Source organism: Protopterus annectens, chromosome 8.part0 (genome assembly GCF_019279795.1).
Source record: "Protopterus annectens isolate FY-2018-M chromosome 8.part0, PAN1.0, whole genome shotgun sequence".
In the NCBI taxonomy this organism is placed as follows: Eukaryota; Metazoa; Chordata; order Ceratodontiformes; family Protopteridae; genus Protopterus; species Protopterus annectens.
In genome coordinates this window covers 1369835377-1369860536 of record NC_056741.1, presented here as the reverse complement: position 1 = coordinate 1369860536, position 25160 = coordinate 1369835377, and the positions used below count along the sequence as shown (strand labels likewise).

At 40.3% G+C, this 25160-nt stretch overlaps 1 protein-coding gene across 6 annotated transcripts in view; it reads right to left on the bottom strand.

Annotated features, from left to right (window-relative positions):
• The window catches only part of CEP164 (centrosomal protein 164), a 1424585-nt gene that overhangs the window by 497163 nt on the left and 902262 nt on the right, over nucleotides 1-25160 (bottom strand). For all 6 annotated transcript variants that reach the window (XM_044080950.1, XM_044080952.1, XM_044080951.1 and 3 more), the window contains 2 exons: nucleotides 6434-6517; nucleotides 2133-2204 (listed from right to left, as the gene is read on the bottom strand). In XM_044080950.1, coding sequence (XP_043936885.1) covers nucleotides 2133-2204; nucleotides 6434-6517 — 156 coding nt within the window. The remainder of the gene's footprint in view (nucleotides 1-2132; nucleotides 2205-6433; nucleotides 6518-25160) is intronic.

The following is a 25160-nucleotide window of genomic DNA, read 5'->3' as shown; positions in this document are numbered from 1 at the left end:
GTAAGGTTTTCCATGAAGGTGAGGGAATAGGGTATGGTTAGAGAGGCTGTAATACAAGTTAAGAGAAGTAACTGTGCGAGAATAGTTCTTTGTGTTATAGCCATTGTAGAGAGTAGTTGTTGGAAGAAAGTAGGTATAGTGTGTATGTATGGTTAAAACGAGGTAAGAATGTTACTAGAGGATAAGGTGGGTAAAAGTATAAGGTTAGATAAGAGAAGGATGTAGTGAAGGAATTGGAAAGGGACGTAGTTAGAGCAGAGGATGGAGTAGTAAAGCTAATAGGGGTGTGGTTCAGGTGTGAGATAGAATCAATACTGGCAGGTATGGATAAGGGAGTATCAGGTGTTAAGGGGTTTGTAATTGGTTGAGAGGTTAGTGGGGTGTGGCCAGTGAAGTATAAGTGTAGGAGTAGTGGGGGTGGGTGGGATATGGGGGTAGGGTAGGGGAGCGGAGCGGGGCAGACCAAAGTAAGAGGAGCAGTGAGAGGAAACATATATGCTACATATTATATATATACTTACTGGACACACACACACACATACATATATACTATATATTATATATATATATATATATATATATATATATATATATATATATACATACATAAAAAGACAACACCACTATATACCCAACTGAACAAACCAAATTGCTAGGAGTGGAAACAGACAATAAACTAAAATTTGACATTCACATATCCATGACCATAAAAAAAGTCCGCAAAAAAACTAGGAGCATTTTACAGAAATAAGCAACTTCTCACCAAAGCAGCAAAGATTTCAACAGCAAATTCTCACCTTATCTCCACCCTACTGTATGCCTCTCCAATATATAACAACCTAAGGCAATGCGATCTAAACAAGCTAGAGACCTGCTACAACAAAATCGCCAAATTCGCCACAGGGGCATCCTACTGTAGTCACCACTGTCTCTAACTTGCTGAACTGGGCTGGCTTGAACTCTCTCACCTCCTTCAATGGTATTAACTATATATATATATATATATATATACACACAAACACACATATATATATATATATATATATATATATAAAATATACATATATATATATACATATATATATATATATATATATATAGTATATAAGTAGGCTAAGTGAGATATCTCAGATGCAGATACAAAATCACAATCAAATGCAGATACAAAATCACAATGAGATCTACTAATGTCGTCTACTTCAGGACTGAAATACAATCTTATGTTTTTCATACTATGACCTCAACTTTGCAATTGTTTTTGCAAAACATGATTAAAGGTTGACAATCACTAGCATACAAACCGAAAGCTACAGAAGTAAGCATCAGAATCATGCCATAAAACAAACAAATAGAAAAGTAATACCTTTTGTCACACAAAAATATAACTGCATGACTAGCAATCAGCTGGCAAGCTGGACATGCTTCTGAAGCAACATTTTCTGTTAGGAACAGATATACATTGTCCCAGATACTTTGAAAATGTTATCCCTTTTCTTCACTGATGGTCACAGTATAGACAGGCCCACACATCATCTCTAATGGGAACTAGATTTGCTAAAGGATGCTTGAGTTGTGTCAAATTTACCTTAGATTTAAGCTACTCAAATGGATATTGGTCCTACATCTCCAGTATTTTTCATTTCTCGTATTTCTCTCTTTCTTTCCAGCTTAAAAGCAAACACAGTTCAGCTATGTATGTACAAAGATCCTGTACAGAAGACGAGGGATAAATGTGATTTTTGGCATTTTGATAGTAACATGCACTACAATGCTATAAGATAAGAAGGGCAGTGTCTCACTCTATGAACAAAATGACTGTCCATAAAATTATAACCAACTCTATTAACTGATAAATTAATGGATTATTTCTAAACCAATTCCTGAAGCAGAGCTTGTCTGTGTTGTTACTTCACTAATTTAACTCTGGGCTGCAGCAGCAACTGTGCAAATGAGATATCCAGTGTAAGTAATCTGACAGTCATGTCAATCTGTATCACTTTCCAATCACCATAACAAGACAGTACAGTGCACGTGAAAAAAATGACACAGCAGACTACATGGAGAGTAAAAGGATGATAATGAAATAATCATTTAAAAAAATCAGCTGATGAATTAATTTCTGTAGTACATACGTCTTTTTTCCTCTCCACTCTTTGGTCTTGCTCTTCAAACAACTGCTCCGCCTTCTTTCTAAATACTTCCTCCTTTGTAAAATAATAAAAACAAAGAAAATGTAAATCCAAGTACAACAACTCTGAACCAAACCCATGTAATGATCTTAGACTTATTTTATGCTACCTGTTTGAAAGCTACTGCCTTCTTTCAACATTCATACTCAAACTCAAACACATACACAGATATATACAGTCTGGCTATTTTTAATGAATTTTAAGTCATAAGCAAGCAATAATGCGCAACAGGGTGGGGGTTACAGGGAAACAACTTATTTCTAGTTTGCTCTCCTCATATATTAATACCTGGTTGAAGAATGCTTTTTCTTCACTACGGTACAGTTTAGTTTTCTGCACATTTTTTAAACTGACTCAACACAATGACCTACAAATATTAAAACAGAGCTAAAGGGTGTTATTTTATAGTCATAAAAGTGAAGCATGTGTATAACTACAAAACAGCACTTAAAAGTAGGATGGTGTTTCTTTCATTTTAACTCTTTATATATTAATATGTGAAGATGATAGCAGAAAAAGACCCTTGGTCAATTGATAAACCTTTGGCCAGCTGATAAGTCTGTCGCTGCATTGCAGCAATCCTCATATAACTGCCCGCATGGTCCCTTGTCATGCATTTTTCTTGCCAGTGATTATGAATCTCACTAATTAAATGAATTACATCACTACCTCAGATGATACACTCCAGGTCTTGTTACCTCTTTCAGTTCTAAACTTTGCTTTTAAATGTCCTCTTACTATTTCCTGAACATGCTTTCTTCTTCTCACCAGTCTTTTTCAACTCCAACTCCTCCTACCCGTCCCCAACATGCTTTATATGTAAATCAACCCCCACTCCTTTTTTACTCCCTCTTCAAATGTCACCATGTCAAAGTTTTCAAGTCTCTGCTCAAATGCTGTGCATCCTACTGGCCTTTGCTGTACATCTTCACAGTGCATAGCATGATTCAGCTTAAAGAGATAATCATTATCTCTGAATCCATTTCTCTCCACTAACACTGTTTTTTTCTTGGTTCCCCCTTGACGACACAGAATCTAGCCTGTGTTTGCTTTAAATACTACCTGCCAAATACATGCCTGCAATGAAAACCACTGCAGCTCTTTGAAGAAAGCCATCCCTCTCCTCTAAATCAACAACCTCTGCATCCATCTTTGTATCATCATGAAATAAATTAATCTTAACGTAGTCTTCTAAACTAATCTGGCAGAGTAAAGAATCTAGTTTGTGCACTTCACTGCTTGTTGAGTTTCATCTGGACAGTTATCTACTAACAACCACTCCCTGTTTCCAATCAACCAGCTAGTTTCTACTTCACTCAACCAATCTGGGACCACTTCCATTATTTTTAATATTTCAACCAACCCCCTGTCAGGCACAGTGTTAAGGACCTTTACAGAACACTGACTTACCACTTACTTTTGGTTGATTGATCTCTTGAGCTTTGCCCACATGTGCTTAAGCATGCTAGTTAAAGGTGGCATTTGCTCTGACTTTTGTTGGTCAATTCTTTGTACAGTGAAACACAGAGAGGTAAGTAGTGTAGCCAAAAGGGTGCACAGGATATGAGGAAGCCTAACCAGTGGAACTACGGTAAAGAACATTGTGGAACTGCAAAGGAGTTTGAGGAGGTGAGCAGAAGGCAAAAAGCTTAGTGGATTTGAACTACTGAAGAAGGGTGGGAAGTGACAAGCTCTGGCATTAAGAATACAGCTCATCTGCCACCAAAGTTGGAGTGACCAAATAAGTGAAGTAAGCCACAGACAGGATAATAAGGAGGATAGTACAGATGGAACACAACAACATAGACTGGCTGCCACGTAGACAATACTGAAGAATAACTAGAGTTTCAGCCACTTAGGCTCACTGGCAAGAAATAACTGGAAATGTTTCACCAAGGGCATAATGATGTAAGTTACCTAAAATCTAAGCAAGTGGACAGTACAAGGTGGGAGTAATCCAGCACAGTCTATCCCTCACCTAGGCTGATAATAGAAAGTACAGTATATACTCCACCTATGCTACTGTGATGTAAGCCACAGGGTAAATCATAGAATAGAAAAGGCTGTAATTGAACAATACATCCTTTCAGCCTCTAGGCTGATTTAAAATAAGGCACAGAGGAAAAAACTGGAGGACAGTACAAAGTGGAGTAGCCCAGCTCAGCCTATCTGCCACTTAGGATGCATAAAATAAGAGCCTGCTTTAAACAGTCCAGAACAACCTATCTGTCACCTAGTCTGAAGAGAAGGAGAGAGCAGTCTATCTATCACCTAGGTTACAGTGAAGTCAGTCACAGAGCAGGTAAGCAGGAGTATAGTCCAATATGGAAGAGAACTACAAAGCCTAACTGCCTCTTATGCTGAACTGATAAAAAGAAAAGCTTGGCACAGCTTACCTCCCCACCCAGGCAGTTGAGATGTACGTGAAAGCCCATATGTCAACTAGGCTGATGTGAAGAACTTGTAGAGAGGTGGTACAAGATGACATTTCAAGCAGAAATAAAATGCACAGCTTATCTGCCACATAGATTGAAATGTCTATGTGCCACCTACACTGTAATTATGTATGACAAAGTAAGAGTACGGAGGAAAACAGGGAGGGCAGGAATAGGCAGAAAGCAGGGAAGCAGGAGAATAGTTCAAGATGGAATAGAAGAACAAAGCCTAACTGCCACCTGAAAGGCTGAATGGATACAAGGCACACCGTATCTGCCATGTAGGCTGTAGTGTTATAAGTCACAGAGAGGTGACACAGGACAACAGTATAAGAAGGAAAAAAGCCATCACACAGCCTAACTACCACCTAGGCTAAGCAAGGAAGAAAGTACCTAGGTTGTAAAGATGTAAAACACAGTGGTGGTAAGAAAAGAGTAAATGAGGAAGACCGAAATGGAAGGATCAGCCTGAGGAAAACAAATGAGGCTATTAGAAAACTAAACTGAATACACAAATAAAAAGCAGTGGCCTATCAGTAAGCTAGGTAGAATGGAATTGTAAATAAAGTGGTGATGGAAGAGCACTTTCAGAGGGGACTGAATGCAAAGGTGGAGTTATGAACAATGGAGCAGCCTATGTGTTACCTGGATGGGGAAGTGAGATAGTAAGAAGTTTTGTGGGACAATATTGCCAGTTCATTTAGATAGTGTCGATCAATTAATGTTACAGTAGGGATACATAAGACAGTATAACAATTTCTTACAGATATGTAATGAAATAGGAGATATGGAAATATCCAAAATTTAGTACAGGAGATAGCAAGCGATAGGTAGCAGGAAGCTAGCTTTACTACAGCAGACATGATTGAGTGACTTAAGACAACAGAAATAAGGGACCACTGCTGAGTTTGGATAAATCCTGGTGTGTATGACAAAGCTTGTGTGATTAGTTCTTTAGCAAAGAAAACAAAATGGGAAAACTGACTAAAGGTCCACAAAGTACATAAAAATCTTTTTGCAAACAAACCAATGTAGACCACCACTGTCCAACGATAAAACACTGATTTAATATGATAAAACGAATACAAACAGGCTGTTTTAAACACAGATAAGTGCTTTTGGGCTCTGCCCTTCTTCTTTTATCTGAAGAAGGGTAGAGCCCAAAAGCGCTTATCTGTGTTTAAAACAGCCTGTTTGTATTCGTTTTATCATATTAAATCAGTGTTTTATCGTTGGACAGTGGTGGTCTACAGTGATTAGTTCTGTATAAGACAAAGCTCCTGGAATCCAAATTAATGGAATGGAGGAAAATAAATTACAGCCTGCTAAACTGCCACTGCCACGTCTTTGGAACAGGCTACCAGTTCATGTGAAACAGAGCCCCTCTATAACACTGCCCAAGAGGAACCTGTTTGAGTGGATGGGGCATTGTAAATTCTTACAGGGGATAACACCCACAACCCTCCTGGACACGGGCAGTGATCACTAAACGCAGTCTTGGTTACTGACTACTATCTCTGGTATTACATTGGGTTGAAACGGCTAGGCTTAAAATGACCTTTGGGTTGACAGCCTAGTAATCTCCTACAATCATAAATACCAAAAGCAGACTGAACAGCATATCTCAATAAAGGAAACTTTGTCACCACCTTATACATGAGTGTACAATAAAGGCAAAAAACTTGGTTCTCCTTGAAAGAGGATCTGCCAAAACTTGAAAGAAAAAGAAAAAAATACTGGTAAATCAAAAGGTGAAATTACAGAGTCTTTTGTGGAGGGGGTAGCGGGAAGGAAGTTTCTCCAACTCACCTGCTTATTTAAATATGCATTTCTGGCAGTTAGTTCTTTGGCTTTTAATTCCAGCTTCTCCTCTAGATCCTGAATGTTTGCCTCCTGCAATATGAAAGAGTACAGGCAACTTAAAAGAAATTTAGTGGAGTACCTTACAGAATGTAAATTAAGTTACTCAGTCACCATAACACAGGATTTTCAAGCATCTCTTATAACATGACTTAAGGTATCTTAATACCTGTGACTAGAACCAACATTTTCAAAAATCCTTCTCTTGGCACTTCTTCCTGCTAGTTTAATTCCACTGCTCATGTCTATTATAAAAGTCACTGCTTACATGGGATCTTCCCTTCTTTTCTACTGTAAAACTTCCATTTGTATCCATGGATGCTAGCTAAGAAAAGTACCAATACCTGTACTTCCAGAGCTTTAGAAAGTCTTGTATGGAAATCAGTCAGACAAACAGTACTTAAGGACCATACAAAAGCCAAAAGAAAGGAAGGCTGCTGAGAAACCATGGGCTTGCTGCAGCAGGCACTCTCAAAGAGCCAGTGTTAGGTTGGGTAGACCATGTAATTTTTTACATCTAATTTCAGATGACTTCCATGACGGATAAAAAAATAAAAGAACAGAGCTCCAAGCAGTTATTAGTAACACACAGAATTGCAGGAAAAGAATCATAAAAAAAGGCAGAACCAGGAGGTATATCCTTGGTCTAAAATACCTTGCAGTACACTGTGGAAGTTTTGTCTCTGGAAATCAAATCTGTAATAAGGTTCAAAGGCTGTATCATAGAAACAAAGACATCAGCCAAAGAAGTGTTGTGAAGAAAGTCAGTAGAAGCAGACTCTGGTCGAGTGAGCCTTGACATTCGCAGTCAGAGGCTTCTCATACTTTTGAAAATAAAAAAAAAAATGCATTTTGCTTACTAACACCCACCATCTTTTGTCACTGTTTAACCATAATTCAGGAAACAAAAAGTTGTTGTTCTTGCAAAGAGCATTAGGCTATGATTAAGAAAGATCCTCTCCACCAGTACTACTTGGCCATTGCAGATTTGTCAATTAATGTGAACAGATTCTCCAATTCAGAGACATGGTAAAATGCCACAAAGAACCCCTTTATTAACAGCTCATTTAAATGTCTCTGAATTAAACACTGCAGTCATACCTAACTGTACTATGTTCTCCCTAACCATCCACATGCCTCTGTAGTATAGGAACCCCCCCAACACATGCGTGAATTCATGCCAGCTCTCTCTCACTCACACACACACACACACACACACACACACACACACACACACACACACACTCGAGTATCTGCAAACAAGTCCCCACAGATTCACTCACACTCACGGAAATAGTCATCCACACACCCGCACAGATGCTCTAAACCATGCTTACACACATATGGCTACCTGTACCATGACTACTCCCACAGGGGCGAATGGATAAATACTGTTAGAAGTCAGTGTCCAACATAGAAAACGTCTGAATTAAGACTTCCACATTGCATTAAGCCTTTCTGAATCCCATGGTTAGTCCTTCTCTAGATAAAAACAAAGCTGTCTGATATACCAGAACAATGGTGAAGTCTTTCCATTTTTACCTAGAACTGGTCACAATATAGAAAAGGTAATCATTTGATTCAATTTCAACAAGTTATGATATGTGGAGTCACCATATCTTAGCAGGTGCAGAAGAGGGAATACAACAGTTGGTTGAGCCAAAAGCACAGTGTTTTCATAATACACACTTGCCACGGTTTTCTCACAACTGTCACTTATGAAAGTGATGGCCATCCCAAGTGGAAATGTGTTCATTTCTGGCAACAGGCTGAGCTCTGTATCTTCAAAAAGGATGGAAAAAATTAAATGGAGAGTTCATTAAGTTAAATCCATTTATGCAAACTACAAAACTTGTTAGATGTGCGTAATATGATAACATCCCCAAAGGAGATACTAAGGGAAGAGATAAAAGGTGGTTAAGAAAGAAGCCCACTACAGAAATCTCTCTTCATAACATGTGGATGTATAGATTGCACATTAGAAATTACAGATACGACAGCACTCACCATATCTGTTAATCTTCAAGTAGGCAGAAGGGCCCCTCTTCAGTAAGTTTACACTTGAAACCATACATGGGAAAGTCAGGCCCATTTTGACTCATACATATCCTCCAACTAGGGTTATAGGATATGCATTACCCCCAGGGTCCAAAATACATACCCATAGAAACAGGTACTATCTGAAGAGAAACAGAAATAAATTACATTAATGAATGCATACGGAGGTTTCATTAATCTGAAAATTGATAAATCATTAAAAGTGAACTAAGGGTGGGTAAATTATGCACACTGTTTGGGTCCATGTTAAGACCAATGACAATGGTTTTACCCATACTTCTATAATACATTTTTCTGAGGGACCCTCCACAGTGGCTTTACATTCAGGACAAATCCTAAACAGAAAGTGAAAAAAGAGAGTTGGAATAGACTAGTACAATGAAGAGATCTAAAAAAAATGCCTTGAATAAACACCCTCTTAAAAGAAGCTCTACTCCAACAATGAAAAACTGTGTCATGAGCTTTAACTGAAGATCTTGGGAGACATCAGGACAATAATATATGTTTGTCAAAGAAACCTGTTTGGTTCCATTATATACTGCAAGCTAAATTATACAGTTGCAGATTTTTATTTTAAGATTAGCTTTACATTTATTTTTACACTTTTTTGACTTAGTCCCACAAGGCCAATTGCCTTTTCAGGGGAGTGTGATCTTTACTAGCATCACTAAAGCATGATGAAGTCTGTTAACAATTTAAACACAGTATACTCTGCCACCAGTAAACTCTCCATACCAGAACTGAAGGAAACAAACATTTGGTCGGTTTTACATCCTTAAGGGCTGTTTTAAGGTTTAACAAATGGCAATGAACATTAACCATGTATGGAATGAACCTTTCTATGCTGTGAACTTCAAGAAGAAGGTTTTCATATTTTTGAAGATCAAAGTAGTGCATTTTCTCTTTGGAAGCCATGTCAGAAGATGAAGGCTGGGTGGTGTATGGGTTAACTCTGTGTTTGTGGAATACTCCTTGGTAAACTTTCTGTAGTCATATTATGCTGACATGACGAAGACTGCCTGAGATGGGGAATAGGCCATGGGGCATCAGCCCTAAGGACAAGGGCAACAAGGGCTCAGATCTCTCACAGACAAGGAACCTCTCTTCCTTTGGTATCTGAAAAATAAAAGGGCCCTCTGAACCTTCTTGTACTAGAAGGGTAGATATGTCATATTTTTGGGGCAGTCACCCTAATGCAGCAGCCAAAAACAAAAAAAAATATGAAGGTTCAATGTATTTTGTAGATTCTTGGAAACTAACATCTGGCCTCAATGTTTCTCTCACTCAGACAGAGACCTGGAAAACAGGTGATGACCTGATTCCACAACCGACCTTCACAGGGGCTAACACAGTTAGGATTACTAAAGAAGGAAGTCGTAAGATCAAAGACGAACACAGGTACACCCCTCTTTGGCTAGCTCCAGCATGCTTCAGGAGGACCAATGGAGTCATACGAGCCTCATGTTCTTTGCCAGTAGGTTCTTTCTTTTTTTTCCCTCCCATCTGTCAACATTGTTTTTCTTCTTTGGGTGAGTACTTCTACTTGTGGCCACTAAAGGCCAGTTCTAAAACAGGAGAAGCAGATGCCTTTGCTAATTCCATGAGACTCTTCTGCTCAAGAAAGACCCTTAAATTCTGGACCCAGTGAGACAGTCTTTTTATCAAAGACAGTGTAGCGTTCACAGTAGGAAAAAAGAAGTTATGTCCTTACCATAACGTTCCATGTGGAGTGTTCATCTCGCCTTGGTTATTACACATGGGTTCGGAGCCGATCCTCGGCTCGCGGCCGACTGCAAGCTCTGCATCGAGAAGAAGCTCGAGGACATCTAATACCCACAATCCCCCTCTGCCTTTACCTCAGATCTAGTTTGCAAGCAAACCAGACATACAACACATGGCAACTATATACATAAAAGTACATATATACAAACATACCAAGAGTATGATAGTAACAGTAATACTGCAACAGCAGAAGGAGAATACTCCAGACCAGGCACCAAATCGAACGTTCTTCCTAAGGGTGGGAAGGGTGGGTAAGTACCAAGGCGAGATGAACACTCCACATGGAACGTTATGGTAAGGACATAACTTCTTTATGTGAGAGTGTTCAATCTCGCCTTTGTTCTTACATGGGTAGCGTCCCTAGCTCCATGATCCTGAGGAACTCAAGGGAGAACGTTCTTGAGCACAGTGGAACCAAAGGTTGCCCTATCCCTAGAAACCCTGTCCACTTTGTAATGAGAGATAAATGTATGTGGTTTAGCCCAAGTAGCAGCCGCACAAATAGTGTCTAAAGGTAAGCTGCGTGAGCCAAAGATGTAGACACTGATCTGGTAGAATGTCCTCTGGGTTTTGCTGATAAAGTTTGGTCAGAGGCTTCATAAACATATGTGATACAGTCAGTTAGCCATTTAGAAAGAGTTCGTTTCAGAACTGCAAGACCCTTTCTGCTGTCAGCAAAAGCTACAAATAGTTGATCAGATTTCCTGTGATCTTTGTTCTATCCAAATAAAATCTGAGTTGTCTATGGACGTCCAGTTTGTGCAACATATACTCCAATTTATTAGAGTGTTTTTTAAAGAAGGTGGGTAATTCAATGGACTGATTAATATTACTAGAAGAACAAACTTTGGGAAGAAAGGATGGATTAGAGGGATACTCTGTCAGAATGAAATATTAAATAAGGATGTTTGACCGAAAGGGCCTGAAGCTCAGACACTCGTCTAGCAGATGTAATGGCCACTAGAAATAATGTTTTCCATGACAAAAATTTCAATGTGCAACTTGAAGCTGGTTCAAAGGGTGGCAACATCAATTTAGAGAGCAACAAATTTAAATTCCACGGTGATGTCGGACTTCTGACTGGTGGTCTGATATGAAAAGAACCTTTTAAAAAGGCTTTACAAAGTCTGTGAGCCATAATAGGCGCACCACATTCTTCTACATGATAGTTAGAAACGGCAGCTAACTGTACTCTTAAAGTAGCCGGGGAAGCTCCTTCATGAAATAACTCAGTCAAGAACTCTAAAACCTTGTTTAACGGAGCTGTAACAGGGTCCAAATGATGTGATTCCGCCCAGCAGACAAAACGTTTCCACTTACTGGTGTAAGTCTTTGTAGTGGAAACTTTATGAGAAGCTACTAAAATATCTTGAACTGCCGATGTAAGGGGAACTGACCTGGCTGCGGAGCAGCCAAGCTGCTAGATGGAGAGATTCTAGAGATGGGTGAGGAACTCCTGACGAGTGAGTCAGTAGATCTGGCTCTGGGTCCAGCATCCAAGGTCCCCGAATGCGGTGATGCAATAGAAAGGGGAACCAAATTTGACGGGGCCAGAACGGGGCAATGAGAATAATAGTCCTCTGAAGGTTGTTGGCTTTCTGTAGAAGCTTTGCAATCAGGGGAAATGGAGGAAAAGCATATAGGAGACCCGGGGGCCAATCGTGCACCAGCGCGTCCCTGGGGACTTCCTGGAGGGGGTAATAGGGCAAAGTAGCTCCTGCATTTGGCATTCATTGGAGACGCAAACAGATCGCAGGTAGGCTGACCCCATTTGCGAAAAATCCTTCTCGCAACTGACTGTTTGAGGGACCACTCGTGAGGCAATAGTATTGCCCTGCTCAGCCTGTCGGCTATGACGTTGGATGACCCCGGGATGATCAGAAAGCGACCGTGGACTCTGCCCATTGCCAAATTCTCATGGCCTCTCTGCATAGTTGGTAAGACCTGGTTCCCCCTTGCTTGTTTATGTACCAGACTACGGACATGTTGTCTGTCTGAACTGCAATGGTCCCTGGAGGAAGAAGGGGAGCAAAGTGTTGCAACGCCAAAAACACTGCCCTCAACTCCAGAACATTGATGTGCAGATTGTACTCCAGATTGGTCCATTCGCCTTGGACTGTCTGTCCCTGAAAGATGCCCCCCCACCCTATCAGGGAAGCGTCCGTGGTTATCGCTGACGGTGCGGGTAGCACAAATGGTCTTCCGCTGGATAGGTTGCAAGTCTGTAACCACCACATTAGGTGTGATTTGCATGTTTTCGTTATCAATATTTCGTGAGTCAGTGGAAGTTGTTAGAATGACCATTGTGCAAATAGAAGCCATTGTAGCACTCTCATGTGCAGTCTTCCCAATGGTATTGCTATGAGAGAAGCTGCCATGAGACCCAAAACTTTCAGAACAATTTTTGCTGGTGACTTTCTGGACGACAGAAGAAGGGAAATGTTGAATTGAAGTGCTACTATTCTTTCTGTCGGAAGTTTTAGAACTAACTGACGCGTATCTAATTCCGCTCCTATGAATAAGATATGCTGTGATGGCTGTAGCAACGATTTTTCAAAATTTACTGAGATGCCAAGGTGTGTACAAAGTTGTAGGGTGTAATCCCTGGCTTGTATCAGTTGACGCCTGGTGGTGGCAGACAGGAGCCAGTCGTCCAGATACGGAAACACCTGGAATCCTAGGCGCCTCAGATGAGACGCTACCACTGCCATGCATTTGGTGAAGACCCTGGGGCTGTGGTCAGGCCAAAGGGCAGGGCTCGAAACTGATAGTGACTGGCTCCCAGCCAAATGATCCCTGGACGCCCTGGCCATTTTGATGTGGTAGTATCGTCCTTCAGATCTATTGAGCACATCCAGTCGCCCTTCTGTAAGAATGGAAGGATCGATTGAAGCGTGAACATTCGCAACGTTTCCTTCTTGAGAAAGGTGTTCAGATGACTTAGGTCCAGAATTCGCCTCCAGTCCCCTGTTTCCTTTAGAACTAAAAAGAGCCTTGAGTAAGTTCGAATCCTATTTGGTCCGCTGGGACTGGTTGGATGACTCTTTTTCTAGCAGCTTTGAAATTTCTGTAGCTGCTGGGTCAGATGGGGTGGTACATCTGGGAGTTTCTCTTTGGAATGGGGTGGATAGAAATGGGATTTTGTAACCTCTGGTAACAATGCTTTTACCCAATTGTCTGAAGAAAGGTTTTGCCAGGCCTGAGGGTATAAAGCCCCGACTACCTCCAGAGCAGGACAGTCGGGCCTCCTCTCAGGAGTGATGAAAGGTTTGCCAGGGAGGTTATCCCTGTCACCTTGGTTTTGCGGACCCCTCTGCCGCCAGGGCGGCGTCTTCCACCTCTGCCCCCTCTGCCTCTAGAGGGGCATCACCCTGTGTGTTTGGGAAAGATCCTTGGGGTTTTGAAACCACATTTTCCCACCACGTTGCCCTTTGGGGTACGGTCTGGAAGGGTGGAAAACGGACTCCGACAGCAGACAGAGTCTTTCCCTCCTGTTCACACCGGGTAAGGGTCTCCTTTACTTTAGGGCCAAAAGTGTGGCTCCATCAAATGGGGCGTTAGTAAAGGAAGACTTGAAGGCTTCAACATAAGCGCATCCAGGATTGCCTGCGAAGAGCAATCACTGAAGCCGCTGCCCTACTCGATCCTTCGGCTGCATAGGATATCAGCCTCATGGACGAGTTCACAATAGACGAAGGGTGTTGAGATGCGCTGTAACTTTCTCTGAGACAGCGGCATCTGTAGCACCCTGGAGGGTATCTCCCAACTCTTTGACTAGATCCCTCTGTAAGCGTGTAAAATGGGTCAAATAGTTCAGGGAACGCATAGAGAAAGCCGCTGAACTGAAAATGCGCTTCCCGTATCTGTCCATGGTCCTAGAATCTTTGTTAGGCGGATGGACAGATGAGGAAGACTCCGACATCTCCTTTTTCGTGGCCGCTGCCACCACCATGGCGTCTACTGGAACTCCTTTGGTAAGGTAAGCTTTGTCCTGTGGTGCCGTGATGTACTTATTTGGCTTCCTAGGGACTGGTTCCACCGTGTCAGGAGTCTCCACGCCGAGCAATTAATTCCATTAACTCATCAAAGGGCGGAGTGACCCAGGAGGAGGAAGGATGCCTTCAGCAAAACTGACTCATCCTCAGAAGGGGGGAGGGCTTGCCAGTCACCTCTCTGTTTAAGGATCTCCAAGATGTCAGAAAAAGAGACATCCTCTGAAGGTGACTTAGGGGACCCTTCTGACTCATCTAAGTCAGTATCAGATGTCAAGGATTCTTGTGGAGAATCCAAGTGTCTCCTCTTACACAGTCTTTTCCTAGGAACTTCGGGAGCATCCGAAGAAGCCTCCGAGGAAGAGGGCACCCTCCAGGGGTGGCTGAGACACTGGTGCCCGCGTGGGTGCAGAGGAGGATAGGGAGGAGAAGCTGTACCTGCTGATGTGGTTGTCTGGGTAGACAACACCTTCCTCATGAGGTCGAAGGCCCCAGTCGAGGTATCTCCCGGTTCGAAGAAATGGGAAGAATCCCGAAACAGGAGCCGAAGGCACCGACCCGAGGACGGAACCGAATCGATCCGTGCGAGGCCCGAGAAACATCGGTCCGACTCTCGGTCCCGGAACCAAGGACAGATCTTCGGCCGAGACTCCGGTACCGGATCGGATGGAGTCGAGGTAAATGGTGCCGACTGAGAAAAAGACGGTTCTGGCACCGAGGGCTCCACAATCATCAAGTCAGCTTCTTCCGGCTCCAAGACTGAACAGGTCTCGGAGGAGGAACAGATGGAGATAGTGGCAGGCCTTCAAGTCTCGACATCAACTGAGAGGAGACCGAAATAAGCTTGGACAGGGCCGTATGCTCCATAAGTTTCTGCACCACACGGTCCACATCGGTGTCGGAAAGGGCTCTAGAAGAACGAGTCGAAGGGATCGAAGACGGCGCCGACCTCAACAGAGTCGGTGGAGGGAGCTCCGTCACCGGTTCCAAGACTCGAGGCTCGGGAACTGCCAACAGTTGAACACTCGGGCCCCAAGTCTGTGGAACCGGTTTTGTAACTAGACACGGAGAGCTCGGAGCCGATGACTTTGGCTCCGATGCCTAAGACTTGGATGCCTGGTCCGAAGCATCCAGAGCCTCCTGGAAAGAGGGTTTCAGCAATCCTCTATCCATCAGTTTCCTGCGCCTATCTGTCATGACCCTCCCACTAAAAGAGTGACAAATAGAGCAGTCCTCTTGTAAGTGGAGAGGGCCAAGACAGTAGACACAGGAACTGTGGTTGTCTGTGACCGACATTTTTTGGCCACACTGACAACGTTTGAAGCCAGATTTTAATTTTTCTGACATAACAACAAGAAAGAAAGACAGTCCAGTAATTAAAAATCACTTCCAATGAAAAAACAGTCAAATCCTGTAATAAAGCAGACTACAACAATACTTAGTCAAAGTTATTCAAGTAGGGGTGGTAGGCCCCGAAAAAAACTCTGTACCCTTTAGTTAAACTAAGTAACTAATCTAAGGAACCGAGATATCAAAGTCCACTCACACACCTACTCTAACTATTCATAGACTATATTTAAAGAAATTTTTTGAAAAGTTTAAACAGAAAGATAAATTCTTATCTGTAAAAGCCTCGAGCTAGTCCCCAGCGATGCGTATGCAGCAGCGGCAAACTAGATCTGAGGTAAAGGCAGAGGGGGATTGTGGGTATTAGATGTCCTCGAGCTTCTTCTCGATGCAGAGCTTGCAGTCGGCCGGCACGGAGCCGAGGATCGGCTCCGAACCCATGTGTAAGAACAAAGGCGAGATTGAACACTCTCACATCGTGCTTTTCTCCGAAAACAATAATAAACAACGGAAATGGCAATCAGTTGGGGGACTCTGTTTTATGCATGCGCAATTGTTGATTCATTTTTACAAGGTTGTCATGGATCTCAGACATGAAATCAAACATGTAGCTTGAGGCCAGCTGAACATACAACACATTTTAAAGTATCAATCAAATAAAGCAATAAAAAAAGAGTTTCCAAATGGAATTTTGACTAAACCTTCTTGCCATAGGAAATAACTAAAAACTAGTGCAAGCTAAACCTCCTTTTAGCTGTATAATGAACCCTGGGCAAGGGGAAGAGTTCAGGTTCACTCTAGAAAAGTCCTTAAAGTTAGGCAAGAAAGGCAGATGTCCAACCTGAGCAATTTCCCATGGATAAAGAATAGTAAACTTTAAATGTTGAGACTTGTTAGTATTAGTCTGAGCGTCAACACTGACTGACAGAAAATGTATACTTACATATACTAAGTCCAAGATTTCCAGTTCTCAGAATGTTTTCTTTTCTCCAAGGTATGGCAAACCTGGAGTTGCTATTTATAAGTTTGAGGGTGTGGGAGGGGCTTGCCCTCTGCAAAGAACAGCGTTAAAGGAGAACAGCAATACTCAACATCTGCTGTTCTCCTGTATCTTTGGATTTTTTTATAAGGGGCTCAACTTTACAAATCTCATAATTAGAAGAGGAAGCCACAAGGAATACTGCTGCAGCAATGATTCTTACAATGAACATCTGATTTTGTGCCTATTTCCTACTGTAATGGTACTGTTCTCCTCAGTCCTCCACTGAATAAACAACCTAGGTAACAATCAATAAATAAGGAGACTAAGGAGTTCTACCGTACAACTAAATGTGATCCCTCTGTTTTAAAATATATTACATGACCCTGAAATTGTTATAAGTATTTGCTACTTTATAAACAAAACTGTTCTAGCAAAATGTATATTTTTTATCTTTTTTTTTTTTTTTACTTTGGTTTATTTTATCCAGAGTCATCAAGCTTCTGCACACTTAGGCAATCAAGCTTATTAAAAGCCGGTAGGTTGTAAACTGGATAATCAAATATATGAAACTATGGATATTTGCATAGTCAGATACTATTTCATCTGGTGAAAACTGTTCAGCTGGTATTAGGAGACTCGGAGGAAAGGCAATAAGATACATCTAGCCTGAAAAATTTCAAACTTCTCTGTTTTTCTTTCTTCTTCTTTTTTATTTTTAAATTTTTAAATTAAACTCTTCTTTTTCTTTTGTTAAGTTACGTTGTAAGCGTGCCGGTCCCTTCAAACCATTTTCAAAGATGACACAGGAAAACAAAATAAATGACAAACATAAGGGTTATACAATGAGCTAAGAAAGCAATAGAAGTAGAAGTCCTAGTATTTCAAGTTTACAATACATTGTATTAAAAGTCTCACAACCTGTAAAGGTAATAAATGAGTGTGCAGCCATAAGAAGCCAGGTTCATATACCATGCTCCAAACCCACAAGTCAAGTCTTAAAGCTTCCCATATTACTAACCTGTCTGACCAATAATGGCAACTGATTCCATAAGATAGCACCTTGATTTCCAAAGTATCTTTTTCATGTTGCTATTAAATGTATCGGTTTCCACCACTATATTTATGTTTCTTGTAATATATGACATATTTCTTAAAGTTACACACAATGTACTAACTAGCACCTCATTAAAAGAGCACTTGGACATTTCTGAAAAAATCTACACATCAAGGTGTACAAGTTCATCTCTACAATCTCTGCATGTCACTTAGGCTGGTATTCACAGTCCTAGATTTCAGACTTGCATAGTGGTAATCCGTGAAGAGCAGTGCTACGTTGATATGCAAATGCAATCAGCCACTTTGGCTGGTACTCTCAGTTCTGTAATTTGGACCTGTGTACCTCTAAACTGCGAAGAGTATTGCTATGTAAATATGCAGACGCAATCAGCGGGTTTATTCGGAAATGCTGGGGATATTGATAAACATGCCTACTTATGGCAAAAGTGTAAAAACACCTGAAGATACGTGTTATGTAAAAAGAAGTAGTAGACCAATTAAGTGGATAAAGTGCTGTATGTGTTAGTGTATTAATGCAATTCATAGAGATAAATGTAAAAGAGCCTCATTTGTATACAAAACTCATAAAGGACCCTGAAATTACATAAGTTTGAGTAAAATATTGCCTTGGGATTATTTGAGTTATTTGATAAATTACTTGGAAAACCACATAATTTTTAAAGTTAAGAAGAAATAATAGAAATGTTGGCATAAATAAGATTACCAAGTTCACTTCAATAAATGTTTGTTTTATTTATATGATGGGAATATTACAATGGCTTTGGTGAACACTGTAAGCTGACATTTGCAAATAGGAATTAATTAAAGCAGTGGAAATGATTAGTGATCAGTGAGAAAAATCATCTACTTTGGTGTCATGGAGTGATTGTGCATAACTAGTAAAATTGCAGTGATTTAAATGTGAAGTACTGAAGTGGTAAGGATGTTTTGTTTTTCTAGGAGATTCCCGAATGTGACTGATAAATGAGAATTGACAATATTATGATTACAAGAATATGGTAGGGCTAATGAAAGGACAGATGTATTAACAAACTGCTTTATTTTCTATTGTGAACGTAGTCATGACAATGTGAACGTTACTTCAGCAGAATTTTAGTTGGTTGGACTGGGGTTTGTGTCACAACTTTTTGTTTTTGAAGACGGCAGGCAAGCTTTCATTGTTGCTTTGTTTGACTGATGAAAGATTTTGTGTATGACTGTGGCATTTTATGTGCATTCATGACAAAGAACAAGGGATCAAGGCAGATAAAGGAAAACATAAATAAGTTTTAAAAGGTCGGCAATGGAAATAGGTGGTGGTGCTGCGGTAGCGTTGTCGCCTCATAGCAAGACGTCTCGTTCGATTCTCAGCTAGAGCGTCTTCTGTGTGGAAGCTTACGTGAATGGGGTGTGCCTTCGTTGAAGGTTTTGCGTCAGGGCTGGTAACCCGGTACGTAAAAATCCACTACCAATCATTAGCGGACCGGAGTTCTGCTGTGGCGACCCCTAACCGGGAAAAGCCGAAAGACACAAACAAACAAACAGTGGGTTCATGGACTGCAAGGTAGATATTACAGGTTTGACTCCATTTTCACAACTAATCTGCAGACAGTGCAGAAATTTGATTATGAACCACAAGTAGCCGAGATAATGCTTCATTAGCATATGCTGGGTTACATCACTTCTCATTTACATCTCATTATGAGTTCATCTGCTTATGCTTAATCACGGCCATTGTGTGTTAACATAAATGGTCTATATGAGTCAGGGCTTAGCAGGACTCATTCATGGATAGTGCAAAAGGGTGAAAAGCATTTGCGTAATGACTGTGAATACTGGCCTTATTCTCCTACGAAAACATCACTGGGCTGCTTCTAATTTTTTTATTTCTTTCACACCATATAGCCAAAATGACAGTCCAAACTCTTACATGGGTCTTGTATGGGTCTAGTCAGTGATCTAATTAAACATAGCATAACGTCCACAAGCCTGTATGAGAGTATACAAAAACTGTCATACATCACTAGATAACAATTTCTTATTATTGCATTAATGCAATGTTCAAATGTTAACACTATCCATAAGGACACAAAGATCTTTAAAACATCAAATGACTGCAAAATCTCAGTATTAATGAAGCAGTTGCAGTGCTCAAAGAAAACAGACAAATACTTTTTGGTGAAGAATGCAGTATTACTCAGTATTGCCCACCCAAGTACTTCATTCAAAATAATCTTGTAATAACTTCTGATCTTCCAGGTTAGCTGCTATTAATTCTGTGTAGTGCATGGTGTTTCATGATTATGCTCCAAAATCTGAATAAAGATAAACGTGTTAATCACTTTCCAACAGGGAAGTCCAATTATAACAGCGCTTAGAGTGCTTATCAAAAGTTTGTTAAGGAAACCTAAGAGCTGTTAAGATCGGGTGTTGTGCTAGGGATTGACAGCTGGCAAATGACAAAAGCAGAGGGTACAACAGCTTTTAAAAGCAGTTAGTTCTACACAAAAGCACTTGTTTCTGTCTGATGACTGTTTGACAGAGCTAAAGTGTTTTATTGGCTTTGAAAGCCAGTAAAACACTTTGTTTTCCTACACTCTTTTCTGCGGATGGTTCGCACTTGAGGTGAATTTCTTAGCAGCCATGTCTTGATCACATAATAATCTGGTTATGAATAGAGACCTGATCATAATCCCCTATTTTATTGTCATCTACAAATTTACACGTTCAGGTTAGTCTCAGACGTGGTACATTCAACAGGAATATAATAAAAATGGGCCCAATACAGAATGTTAGGCATACTCCTTTGCACATTCCTGCTTTTAGAGAATGCACCCTGTATTCTGGCTTGACACTCCTGGACTCCAGCCATTTCATAAACCAGTTATATATTATGAGTTAATATTTAAGTCTCCCATGTCTTTCCTATAGAAGAGTGCAAAGTGGAATCAAAAGCTCTTGAAAGATCCAAGTACATAACATTTACTGGTACTTTTTCATCTATGGGGTCAAACACATTATTATAAGAGCTAAATAGGTTAGTTTCGCAACAGCAACCACTGGACATAAACTAGGATCAGCCCTGGTTTGCACAGAAGTACTGGAGTCTAATAATGTAGTTCCAGGTAACAAACTACCACATTTCAATTCAACAATATTTTTCTTATCAGAGACTATAGTGTTAACCTCTGATGCAATTTTTGTCGTACCCCACTCATACGAGTTCTAACATGTTTCTTAACATGGTTTTAAATAACTTTTTATTATCTTCAGTGTATCAAGCTAAATTTTATTTCATATTTTACCTCTGCATATTGCCTTCCTAGGCAACAGCTCAGCTTCTTGTACCTTTCTTTCATTACTTTCATTTGATGGAAATTTCTTAACAATTGCCCAGTAGTGATGTTACTTTATTTGTTAACATCTGACTAGCCCTACTCACCACTGTGATTAAACTTTTTGAGCCCATTTTTTTTATCAGAAAGAACACAATTGCTGATTAGTTCTTCCATTTTAAAAAATAACTTATCCCTAGACATATCTTCTGTGTTACAAATCTTGTTTCTAATCTTACTACTGCAATTCATTATTAGTCATTAGAGAATGGGCTTACTGTACATCAGTGCCCTGATTGGAGAATGAGCGTTCTCCAGCAGGGTATTAATGTACAAGTAATGCCTGGTGAAAAACATGTTCGCCACTTTATGGCAGCATATATTAAGCCACCGTGGAGCTCGGACTAAGAAAATGGAACAGCCGCCATTATTTTACACTCGCTAAGCAGTACTTCTGCTCTTTCGCGAATGTAAAATATATTTAAAATAAATAAATAAAAGTATGTGTGCATTTACATCTATGTGTGTGAGTGTATGTGTGCGTGTGAGTGAATGCAAGAACGACTGAGCCATTATTTTACACTCGCTAAGCAGTGCTTTTGCTGTTTAGAGACCCTAAAATCTAAACATAAAAGAAAAAAGTGTGTGCATGTGTATGTTTCTGCTCGCATGTGTGAATGCATGCATGAAAGTGAGATGTGTGTGAGTGAGAGTGTGAAGAGTGAGAGTGATCCGTACCTCTCTTCACTTCCATAAATGAATAAAACATAAAGGGGTGTAACGGCTCAAAACAGGAGCATATTCTTGTTTAAAAAAAAGCTGCAATAGGGGTTGTGTTAGCATGCATTTCTGAAGGGCAAGGGTGCATGAGTGGGGTGGTGTCTGTATGACAGAGGGAAAGACGGTGCTGGCAGCAGCAAATAAGAGGTTTGTGTACCTCTCCACCTTTTATCTCAAGAAATGTGGATAAACCCTGAAATAAAGGGGGAACAAAGGCTTCAAAATAGGAAGAGGTTTCAAATAAATAAATTAAATAACAGGATTTGTGTTAACATGAATTTTCTGAGGGAAATAAAGCCTGAAAGTCAAATGTATGTCATTATTTAGTGACTTCAATCCCCAAATGAATGGCAAGAAACCATTTTAGCAGCAAGGTACAAAAAATACAGCAAATATCTAGATAATTTTTAAAAATGATATATTTTGGATATAAAATGCTTCCTCTAACACTATTTACATATACTACAGAAACTTAGAAATATATAAAAAAATAATAGAGTAATAAAAGAAATATTTATAAGTAAAACAACAGTTTTACAGACAGCCCATTTTCCAAGTGCAATAATGCCCTCCAGGGTATGTGTTAATGTGCAATTAATGCCCTTCCAAGGGTGCAGAGGCCCTCCACCTGCGGTGTTGGGCCTCACAATGCCGCTGGGTGGACATTAATTACACATTAACACACACCCTGGAGGGCATTACTGCTTGCTTATATAATCAGCTTTGTAAAATTATTTGCAGTCATGTGTTAGCAGACCAATCCAATTATTACCCTGTTATATTTCCCAACAACAGAAAGATAATCTGAGTTACTAAATTCTAGATATACTACAGCTTTCTGAGTCATAAGATTCTTTCCCAAACAATATTGAGTATGTTTTTGTTCTTGGTGGTGCTACCATTTATCTATAACCAATACCCTCAGTGTTTCATCCAGAATAATTTTGTCCTTGGAGCTTAAAGAACAAATAGTTTCTTGACAAATCCCCAAGAAGTTAAATAGTCAGCTATCAGAGCAACCTCACCCTGAACTGTTCATACAGTTCAATTGGAAATGTTTTTTATAATTATTGCTAGCGAATCTTGAATTCCTATAGAATCCAGCAATATCCAGGATTGATTGACTAATGCAAACAACAGCACATATTTGTTCTGCTGGATATTTTCCCTCAGGGTGGACTACAGCCTGTCTCTTAAATATACAGACACTCTCTACCAGACTTAATTTTGGCTACAGCAAGTTTCTGTGAACACAATAACATCAAATTTATAGACTACATCTTTACAATGGACGTTTACGTTTGCAGCAGTAGACAGGAAAACCTTGAGCAAACTTGTTTTTTATACCATAAGTAAAGTGCATTAAATTAATAAGTAAATATATTCCACTTTCTGGCTCACAGAGAGAGAATCCTCAATTGAATATTCAAATGGACTTCCTACATGCATGCTACATGCAATAACACAATCAATAAATAACCCAGTAAGAAATCAGAAATCTATGACTATTTATTCTAATAAACATTTACAAAGCTAAGTATTTTCAAACAAAATGTCAACAATCTTAACTGCTGCTTTTGCCACAAGGTAGAATACAGAAGAACAAAGGGAAAGGAAATGGTGGTTTTCAGACATAAGCAATAGTGATGTACTGACATATGTACATGCATGTATGTGTGGACATATGTGTATGTGCATGTGTTTATGCATGTATGAGTGTGTGCACGAGTGTGGCACACTGAATGTCTGTAAAACACTGTTACCTTGAAATCTGTTTTATGCAACTTTAAAGTAGATTACAAACAGTGCTCAATTCTACGTAAGCACTGAGGAAGGAAGTAACTGTTAAAATAAGGTGAGGCTAGTAATTAACAGGTCTTTATCAGTGGGTGTCCTTCAACTGATTGACACCAAAATGCTTGTTTTGTCACATACATAGCCGGCCTTAGGCATAGGCCAACTAGGCGGTTGCCTAGGGTGCCACTCTGGCAGGGGCACTTTTCCAGTATTTATTTGGTGTAGGTAGACCAGGATGGGGGCACCGGGTGGTGTGGTGGGGGGTGCTGTGGAACCCTTTTGCCTAGGGCACCAGTTGACCTAAGGCCGCTCCTGGTCACATACTCAAGCATAGTTGATCAGGAGGGTAGACGGTCATAAATGTTTGGTCGCTCGGTGCAGAAGAAATGTATGTTTATTCGAAGCATAGTAATGTTTATGCTTTCCAAGAATACTGTGCCCCAACAGTAAGGCAGTTATTTGTATTGTAGTAACTGGTCTCTCGCCAAGCTGCACCAACATTTATTTTTTATTTATTTATTTATATTTGTTGACCGGGAGTGTCTGACTGGACGTAGGTCCATTTTCAGTGGAGGCCCGGGGAGAAAAGCTCCACAGTTAAAATAAACAGACAGTAGTTACATTGGATTACATAGCGATTAACAATTTACATAGCAATTACTTACAACATATTTACAGATGAAGAACATAGTACATCAGTAGACAATTAGAATCTTTATCTGTGAAGTACGTAACAGACGTTAACAAACGTTACAAGAAGAAGTTCCTGCTGTATAATAAGTACTGGCTTATGAGCATCTGAGCTTGCTGTAATCAAGGTAGTTAGTGGAGTGGAAAGAAAGGTAGTGGTTGGATGGGGAGAGTGATATTAGAGTGGGAGTTGCAAGGGCATAGCCAGCATGGTTTTAGGTGCGCTTTTAGTAAAGTTTTGAAGTGGGTGCATGATGGCATAGAGGTAATTGTGGGTGGGAGGGAGTTCCATAATTTGGCTATGGTGCAAGAGAATAGTGCTTCACCAGCAGAGTTATTGGCTTTAGTGATCTGCAAGTGATTTTTGTTGCTGGATCTTAGTGGCCTGGTGGTGCGACAGGGTTGGAGTAGATTCTGGAGGGATGGGACATTTAGTGGATGATTTACTAGTTTGTGGGCAAGTGAAAGTTGATACCATTGAAGGAGGTTAGAGAACATTCAAGTGAGAACATTAATGTAAGAAGGGTATGGCAGGTACCTGTTTAGGTTTTGTTTGTTTGTACCTACAGGGTTTTAAGTACATGATTTTAGATGCTTGCTTACTTGAACTACAAATTTTGTGCAATTAAAGACAAGGATGTGAAATTCAAACCGAGTAGTTTCATTCAGGGGAAGCAAATCCTTACAAATAAGCATGCATTTTGGAAGGGAAACTATGACTGTGGGAGTCCTACTTACAACACTGTGTTTCAAATCACTTCCAGAAAAAGGCCAGACAATGCCTGCACTGCACTGTAACAAACTAGTCCCTACAATGAGCAGAACTTGACCTATAAATGGACAGCACTCACATCAGA